The 9,007-nt window shown below is 38.3% G+C and overlaps 1 protein-coding gene across 1 annotated transcript; it reads left to right on the top strand.

The window, feature by feature from the left end:
- Nucleotides 1–7,617: 7,617 nt before the first annotated feature.
- On the top strand, nt 7,618–8,766 carry LOC107474485 (ethylene-responsive transcription factor ERF105). Its single transcript, XM_052257684.1, has one exon. The coding sequence runs from the start codon at nt 7,803–7,805 to the stop codon at nt 8,544–8,546; it is 744 nt and encodes a 247-aa protein (XP_052113644.1). The 5' UTR covers nt 7,618–7,802; the 3' UTR covers nt 8,547–8,766.
- Nucleotides 8,767–9,007: the final 241 nt, after the last annotated feature.

The following is a 9,007-nucleotide window of genomic DNA, read 5'->3' as shown; positions in this document are numbered from 1 at the left end:
TATTTCCCCGTGAGGAATGAAAGTAGCCACAGTTGATGGTGAACCCCTATACAAAGCTTGCCATGGAAAGGAGTAAGAAGGATTGAGTAGAAGCAGTAGGAGAGCAGGCGTCCAAGAGCTCTACAGCATCTCCATCCGCTTATCTGAAATTCCCACCAATGAATCTGCATAAGTATCTTTATCCCTTTCATTATTTCTATTTTCGAAAACCCATAAAACTATTTTAATCTGCCTAACTGAGATTTGCAAGGTGACCATAGCTTGCTTCATACCAACAATCTCTGTGGATTCGACCCTTACTCACGTAAGGTTTATTACTTGGACGACCCAGTACACTTGCTGGTTAGTTGAACGGAGTTGTGAAAATAAACAATGTCATCAGAGTAAACATCCTACAAGTAGAAAGAACAAGTGATCACAATTTCGTCCACCAGAAGGCCTGTCATCTACCCGTGGAACTAGAACATAAAGCCTACTGGGCAACCAGATTCTTAAACATGGATGCTAAGTTAGCTGGTGAAAAAAGATTGCTCCAGCTAAATGAGCTAGAGGAGTTCAAACTCAATGCATTTCAAAATGCAAAAATTTATAAGGAAAAGGCAAAGAAGTGGCATGACAAAAATTTGTCATCCAGAGTTTTTGAACCAGGACAAAAAGTTCTACTCTTCAACTCTAGGCTCAGACTATTCCCAAGAAAACTTAAATCCTGATGGAGGGGTCCGTATGTGATTACAGGAGCGTCACCATATGGATATGTTGAGCTTCAAGATATTGATTCTAATAAAAAGTTCATTGTTAATGGACAGAGGATCAAACATTATCTTGAAAGCAATTTTGAGCAAGAATGCTCAAAACTGAGGCTTGAATGAGTCTCAGTAAAGGTCCAGCTAAAGACAATAAAGAAGCACTTGATGGGAGGCAACCCAGTCATTAGCAGATTATTTGTTCTATAAAGGTTTGATATACATTCTTCAAGGTTGATCATTGAAATTGAAGGAATTCACAGAGTTACAGAAGGATTCAGTGCACAAAGCAGAGAAAAGGAGCCTCTGGCAAGAAAACGCCAGTAAGGGGTACTCTGGGCGTTAAACGCCAGAATGGGCACCATTTTGGGCGTTTAACGCTAGAATTGCAGCATCCTGGGCATTCAGCAAAATGCCTAGTAATAAAGGGGTTTCTGGCATTTAACACCAGCCAAGGCACCTGGCTGGGCGTTAAACGCCCATAATGGCCACCAAGTGGGCGTTAAACGCCAGAATGGATACCATTCTGGGCGTTTAACGCCAGAAAGGCAAGGGAAGGAGATTTTGCTTTCCACTTCAAACTTTTTCACACTTTTATGTTTTGACCCATAATTTTCTACATAAACATGTTACAAATTTTCATCATTCACCCTCAAATTTGAAAAATCCAACAATTTTCTAAACTATCTCTCAAATCTCTTTCAAATCCTTTCCAAATCTTCTTCAAAAAAACTCAAGTATTTTCTCAAATTCTTTCCATATCTTCTCAAATCTCTTTCAAAACTTTCGAAATACCTCCCCCTCCCTTATAAATACACATTCGGCCACCCCCCTCTCTTCACCATTCGAATTTGCTTCTCCTCCTCTCTCTCTTCTTTCCTTTCTTTTGCTTGAGGGCAAGCAAACCTCTAAGTTTGGTGTGCTTTTCTGTGATCACTAAGCCAAGATTTATCAAGATCATGGCTCCTAAGGGAAAACAAACCAATTCAAGAGGCAAGAAAGAGAATACTCCAAAGAATCTTTGGAGTCAAGAGAAGTTCTTAACCAAAGAACATGCAGACCATTACCACAAAATAATGAGTCTGAGGTCAGTGATCCCGGAAGTTAAATTCGATCTGAAAGGAGACGAATATCTGGAGATCCAAGAGCAAATTCGAAACAGAGGATGGGAAGTTCTAACCAACCCTGAGACAAAGGTTGGAAGAAACATGGTTCAGGAATTCTACTCAAATCTATGGCTGACAGACAAGCAGAGAATGACCGGAACTGCTTTTCATACCTATAGAACCATGGTCAGAAGGAGAATTATTTACTTCCATCTGGACAAAATAAGAGAGGTCTTCAAATTGCCTCAACTGCAAGATGATTCTGAATCCTTTAATAGGAGAATGGTGAGAGCAGAGAAGGGGTTGGATCAAGTTCTAGAGGATATATGCCTCCTTGGAACTAAGTGGACAACCAATTCAAAAGGTGTCCCAAACCAACTCAAGAGAGGAGATCTCAAACCAATTGCAAGAGGTTGGCTAGACTTCATTGGGCGTTCTATATTGCCCACTAGCAACTGTTCTGAGGTCACCATCAAGAGAGCAGTGATGATTCATTGCATTATGCTGGGAAAAGAAGTTGAGGTTCATCATCTGATTGCTTGTGAGATTTACACAATTGCAAACAAGAATTCCACTGAAGCCAAACTGGCATACCCAAGCTTAATCTCTTTGCTATGTAAAGATGCTGGGGTGAGGATGGGAGTAGATGAATTCATCCCAATTGAACATCCAATCACCAAGAAGTCAATGGAAGGACAAATGCAAGATAACTCTATCAAAAGGAGGGCGCAGGAGTTCCTCCCTGAACTTCCTGAAATTGACTACTGGGCCAACCTAGAAGCATCTGTTGCCAAGCTGCAAGAAACTATGGAACAAATTAAGGAAGAACAGCAGAATCAAAACTGCATGCTCTGCAAATTGCGGAAGGAACAAGAGAAGCAGGGCGTGAGCTACAGGAGCTGAAGCGCCAGAAGCTCTCCCTTGAAGGGTTAAATACCCCACAAGTTGAGGGAGCATCCACTTCTCAAAATCAAGGTTGTTGAGTCCTAACTCTGTGATAACCTCTATCATTAGGAGTCTATTTTAGAGTCATTTAATTTTGTGTTTTCTAATACTATTAGCCTTATCTTATATTTATTTTTGAGTCTTGTTCTTAATTTATGATTAATAAAATTTAAGGTTTATGTCTTAAAGCTATAAATGTCCTATGAATCCATTACCTCTCTTAAATGAAAAATGCTTTAATCACAAAAAAACAAGAAGTACAGGATTTTGAATTTATCTCTGAAACTAGTTGAATTAATTTGATGTGGTGACAACACTTTTTGTTTTCTGAATGAATGCTTGAACAGTGCATATGTCTTTTGAATTTGTTGATTGAAGAATGTTAAACTTGTTGGCTCTTGAAAGAATGATGAAAAAGGAGAAGTATTATTGAGGATCTGAAAAATTATCAAATTGATTCTTGAAGCAAGAAAAAGCAGTGAATTCAAAAAAAAATCAAAAAATCAAAAAAATCAAAAATAAAAAAAATAAAAAATTTTTTATATATATAATAAAGTCATGATCCAAGAAAAAAAAAAGTGTGCTTAAGAACCCTGGACACCTCTAATTGGGGACTCTAGCAAAGCTGAGTCACAATCTGAAAAGGTTCACCCAGTTATGTGTCTGTGGCATGTATGTATCCGGTGGTAATACTGGAAGACAGAATGCTTTGGGCCACAGCCAAGACTCATAAAGTAGCTATGTTCAAGAATCATCATACTTAACTAGGAGAACCAATAATACTATTTGAATTCTGAGTTCCTATAGATGCCAATCATTCTAAACTTCAGAGGATGAAGTGAGATGCCAAAATTGTTCAGAAGCAAAAAGCTACTAGTCCCGCTCATCTAATTGGAGCTAAGTTTCATTGATATTTTAGAGTCTATAGTATGTTCTCTTCTTTTTATCCTAATTGATTTTCAGTTGCTTGGGGACAAGCAACAATTTAAGTTTGGTGTTGTGATGAGTGGATAATTTATACGCTTTTTGGCATCATTTTTAGTATGTTTTTAGTACATTTTAGTTAGTTCTTAGTATGTTTTCATTAGTTTTTATTTAAAATTCACTTTTTTGGGCTTTACTATGAGTTTGTGTGTTTTTCTATGATTTCATGTAATTTCTGGCTAAAATTGAGGGACCTGAGCAAAAATCTGATTCAGAGGCTGAAAAAGGACTGCAGATGCTGTTGGATTCTGACCTCCCTGCACTTGAAGTGGATTTTCTGGAGCTATAGAAGCCCAATTGGCGCGGTTTTAAATGCGTTGGAAGGTAGACATCCTGGGCTTTCTAGCAATGTATAATAGTCCATACTTTGCCAGAGATTTTATGGCTCAAACTGGCGTTGTAAATCAGCTTCAGAATTCCCGGCGTTTAACGCCGGAACTGGCACAAAAATTGGAGTTAAACGCCCAAAGTGGCACAAAAGCTGGCGTTATACTCCAGAAAAAGTCTCTACACATGAAAGCTTCAATGCTCAGCCCAAGCACACACCAAGTGGACCCAGGAAGTGGATTTTTACGTCATTTACTCATTTTTGTCTACCCTAGGTTACTAGTTCACTATTAATAGGACCTTTTGACATTGTATCTTCATCTCATGACATATTACACGTTTCTTATTGTATCTTCTACGGCATGAGTCTCTAAACCCCATGGTTGGGGGTGAAGAGCTCTGCTGTATCTTGATGGATTAATGCAATTACTACTGTTTTTCATTCAATCACGCTTGCTTCTATTCTAAGATATCACTTGTTCCTCAACTTGATGAATGTGATGATCCGTGACACTCCTCATCATTCTTACCTATGAACGTGTGCGTGACAACCACCTCCGTTCTACTTTAGATTGAGTGAATATCTCTTGGATTCCTTAATCAGAATCTTTGTGGTATAAGCTAGAATTGATGGCGGCATTCAAGAGAATCCGGAAGGTCTAAACCTTGTCTGTGGTATTCTGAGTAGGATTCGAGGATTGAATGACTGTCACGAGCTTCAAACTCCTGAAGGCTGGGTGTTAGTGACAGACGCAAAAGAATCACTGGATTCTATTCTAACCTAATTGAGAATCGACAGATGATTAGCCGTGCTATGACAGAGCGCGTTGAACATTTTCACTGAGAGGATGGGAGGTAGCCATTGACAACGGTGAAACCCTACATACAGCTTGCCATGGAAGGAGCCTTGCGTGCATGAAGAAGAAGACAGTAGGAAAGCAGAGATTCAAAAGATAGAGCATCTCCAAAACCTCAACCTGTTCTTCATTACTGCAAAACACAAGTATTTATTTCATGTTCTTTTACTTTTCACAATTAAACCTGAGAATTATTGATATCCTGACTAAGCGTTACAAGATAACCATATCTTGCTTCAAGCCAACAATCTCCGTGGGATCGACCCTTACTCACATAAGGTATTACTTGGATGACCCAGTGCACTTGCTGGTTAGTTGTGCGGAATTACAAAAGTGTGATTGCAATTTCGTGCACCAATAAGCTAGAATTATTGACAGTCATTCCTGAGATCCAGAAAGTCTAAACCTTGTCTGTGGTATTCCGAGTAGGATCTGGAAAGGGATGACTGTGACGAGCTTCAAACTCGCGAGTGTTGGGCGTAGTGACAGACGCAAAAGGATCACTGGATTCTATTCCAACATGATCGAGAACCGACAGATGATTAGCCATGCAGTGACAGCGCATTTGGACCATTTTTACTGAGAGGACGGGAGGTAGCCATTGACGCCGGTGAAACCCGAACATACAGCTTACCATGGAAAGGAGTATGAAGGATTGGATGAAGGCAGTAGGAAAGTAGAGATTCAAGAGGGATGAAGCATCTTCATACGCTTATCTGAAATTCCCACCAATGAATTACATAAGTATCTCTATCTTTATTTTATGTTTATTTATATTTTAATTAAACTCCATATCCATTTTAATCCGCCTGACTGAGATTTACAAGGTGACCATAGCTTGCTTCAAGCCAACAATCTCCGTGGGATCAACCCTTACTCACGTAAGGTTTATTACTTGGACAACCCAGTGCACTTGCTGGTTAGTTGTGCGGAGTTGTGAAGAAAGTGCTGATATTATGAATGCACATACCAAGTTGAGTGCCATTGTTAGAGATCACAATTTTGTGCAGCCTGGAGCAATAGCCAATTCTTGTCACAATTGATGGAGGCTATAATGATAGGAATTCCAATTCTCACCCCTAGCCAAGGATTTTACATTGGTTGATTGTCATTCACCTTTATTAGTTTAATTTCTTGGTTTTCTTATTCCAATTGTTAATTTCTCATCGTTCCAATTCATGTTCATTTACTTTTCTTGTATTCAACTTCAAAATACCATGAGAACTCCTAACCAATGACGTGCATTATAGAGCAACTCCTAGGGAGAACGACCCGCGATTCTACTCTCGATTATTGATTTTCAATTGTGGTGACACATTTTCTAAATTTGGTGCGTGGTAGCTTGTTGGTTTAGACTATACTGGCGACGAAATTTATTGATAAATTCTAGATCGACAAAATATCTCACATCATATACCTCTATAGGTCACCACCTAAAACCGTGACCATAGATACCTTTAGGCCACTCTCTAAAACCGTGATCTTAGACCCTTTTAGGTCACTTTTTTTGTAAAACTATGACCATATACTTTTTTAGGTCACACCTCAAAATCGTGATCATAGATGTCTTTTGGAGAGTGACCATTTTAGGTCACTCCAAAAACTGTGACCATTTTAGGTCACCCGCAACATGGTGACCATAGACCTCTTTAGGTCACCCCCTAAAATCGTAACTATAAATCCTTTTAGGTCACCTTTTTTGAATAGGCAAGACCGTAGACCATTTAAGGTTACCCCCAAAACCGTGACCATAGACTCTTTTAGGTCACCCAAAAAAATCGTGACCATAGACCCCTTTAGGTCACCCTTTTTTAAAAAACCATGACCATAGACTCTTTTTGGTCAACCCAAAAAATTGTGACCAAAGACTCTTTTAGGTCGCCTCCGTAAACCATGACTATAGACCCTTTTAGGCCACCTTTTTTTTTAAAAAACCGTGATCATAGTTTTTTTGTCACAGTTTTTTTACCATAACCAAAAAAACCGTGGCCATAGACCCAAAATGTTGTAGTGTTAATGGGTAACCATTCCCTTTATCTTAGGAGTTTGTTAAAATCTATCTTTTAGTGAAGGTACATATAGTAGAAAAGATTCGAGGAGGCAGTTACTTGTTTGGATAAGTAGGGCTGGACTCTTTTTATCGTGTCTAACCTCTTAAAGAGGTCGGATAAACGGCATAGACCATCTCTTTTAGTTGAGTCTTTTATCTTTATTAGACCTGACTTTATATTTTAGATCAGAATATAAACAAATAATAACTATTTTTTATTACAGACACTGTTGAAAAATAAAATTAGCCACCAAACTTATATTTTATAATAATTATTTTTTTCCCTCTATTCTCAAAATTCGTTAACCCACAAAAGTAGATTTTTACCTGTCATTGTTCTCTATTAAAACACCCTACTTAAATCCAACTACAGTTGGAAGTAACCAGGAAAGTCCATATTTATAGTGGACAATGGTCCCCATTAGAACAAGTAGTCAACTTGACATTTGACATCAACCAAAAAGACAAGAGAGGCGTAACATAAACACCAATACTCGATAGAAAGAAAACGATGCTTCGTCTCTCCATCTTGGAATCTATACGGAAGCATCCCCAAATTACTTTCCTCACTTCAGTCTTTCCCATATTTATACGCCTCTCACTCCCACTTTCCACTCAACAAAACAAAACAACTAATTCAATTCCCCTTTTCTTAGACTCCTCCTTTCGGCAATCCTTCAAATTATTAAACCCTTCTTAGTTCTATGCAATCCTTCAAATTATTAAACCCTTCTTAGTTCTATGCAATCCTTTAATTCTGCCCTCGGACTTAATTAGAACTTAGAGAAGTATGCAAGCCTTTGACTCCAATATGAGCATCAGTGATCATTTGCAACCCCAATCAACTAATAATGTAAAACCAAACTATGTTTCAAGCCACCCCAACAATATTCAAATTCCTCAAACTCAAGCCTCTTTCTCTATGCCTCCAACATCCTCAAACTTAAGCAACCGCAAGCCCTTCTTGAAGAACATCTCAATCCCTTCAACAAGACCAGCCCTCACAATGACCTTCACACAACAAAATGAAAGAACAACCGTTAATTGCAGCAACCAAAGTTTCTCGGAAAATTGTTATCCGAACGAGGATAAGCATTATAGAGGCGTTAGGAGACGACCATGGGGGAAGTTTGCCGCAGAGATTCGCGACCCGAATCGGAAAGGATCCAGGGTGTGGCTCGGAACATTTGACACAGCCATAGAAGCTGCTAGAGCATACGATAGAGCTGCTTTCAAGATGAGAGGAAGCAAAGCTATACTGAACTTCCCTATTGAAGTTGGAGAATACTCTAAAGAATGTTCAGTTTCTTGCTCAATAATGAAGGTTGGTGGGAAGAGGAGAAGAGAAAATGATGAAGAGGGTAGTGAAAATGTTGTGGAGAGTAACAATAAGAAGCAAGTGAAGAAAGAGGAGTGCTTTACGGCATGTCCTTTGACACCATCGTGTTGGAAAGGGTTTTGGGACACCGAAGTTATGGGAACAATCTTTAGTGTTCCTCCTTTGTCACCTTTATCTCCACTCATGGTTGTTTGAGTATTGAGACTTTGATTTCCTTTCTTACTTGTTAGAACTTAGAAAATGAAGAGTAATCCAAAGATAGTTGGTTAACAAAATATGCTATTTAAATATCTTCATTTGATATTCATAGGGGTGTATAATTTAGAGTATAAAAGCATCATAAATGTTTGCACCATTTTGTGTAAAAGATAAATTTTGAGTAAAGTATCATTTTTGTCCTCAACGATTGGGATAAGTCTTATTTGTATCTCTAACGTTTAAATTATCTTATTTGTATTCTCCTAACGTTTGTGAAAGTGATTCAATGTTATCATGTCATCAATTATGCAAACAGATCAGATTATATTTTTCAACTATTTTCACTTGAATGTATTCATTCTCAATTAGATTTCATTTGGATGTATTCGATTTTAATATTGTACTTACTATTTGTGTTAGAGTTGAATTATATTCCTGAAAAAGTGAATTATATATAA

The sequence above is a fragment of the Arachis duranensis genome, chromosome 2, assembly GCF_000817695.3.
Source record: "Arachis duranensis cultivar V14167 chromosome 2, aradu.V14167.gnm2.J7QH, whole genome shotgun sequence".
NCBI lineage: Eukaryota > Viridiplantae > Streptophyta > Magnoliopsida > Fabales > Fabaceae > Arachis > Arachis duranensis.
The sequence above is the reverse complement of the archived record's forward strand: the minus strand, read 5'-3'. Positions and strand labels throughout refer to the sequence as shown.

Coding starts and splice junctions, on each gene's coding strand:
- LOC107474485 (XM_052257684.1), top strand. CDS start 7,803: ATGCAAGCCTTTGACTCCAATATGAGCATCAGTGATCATTTGCAACCC.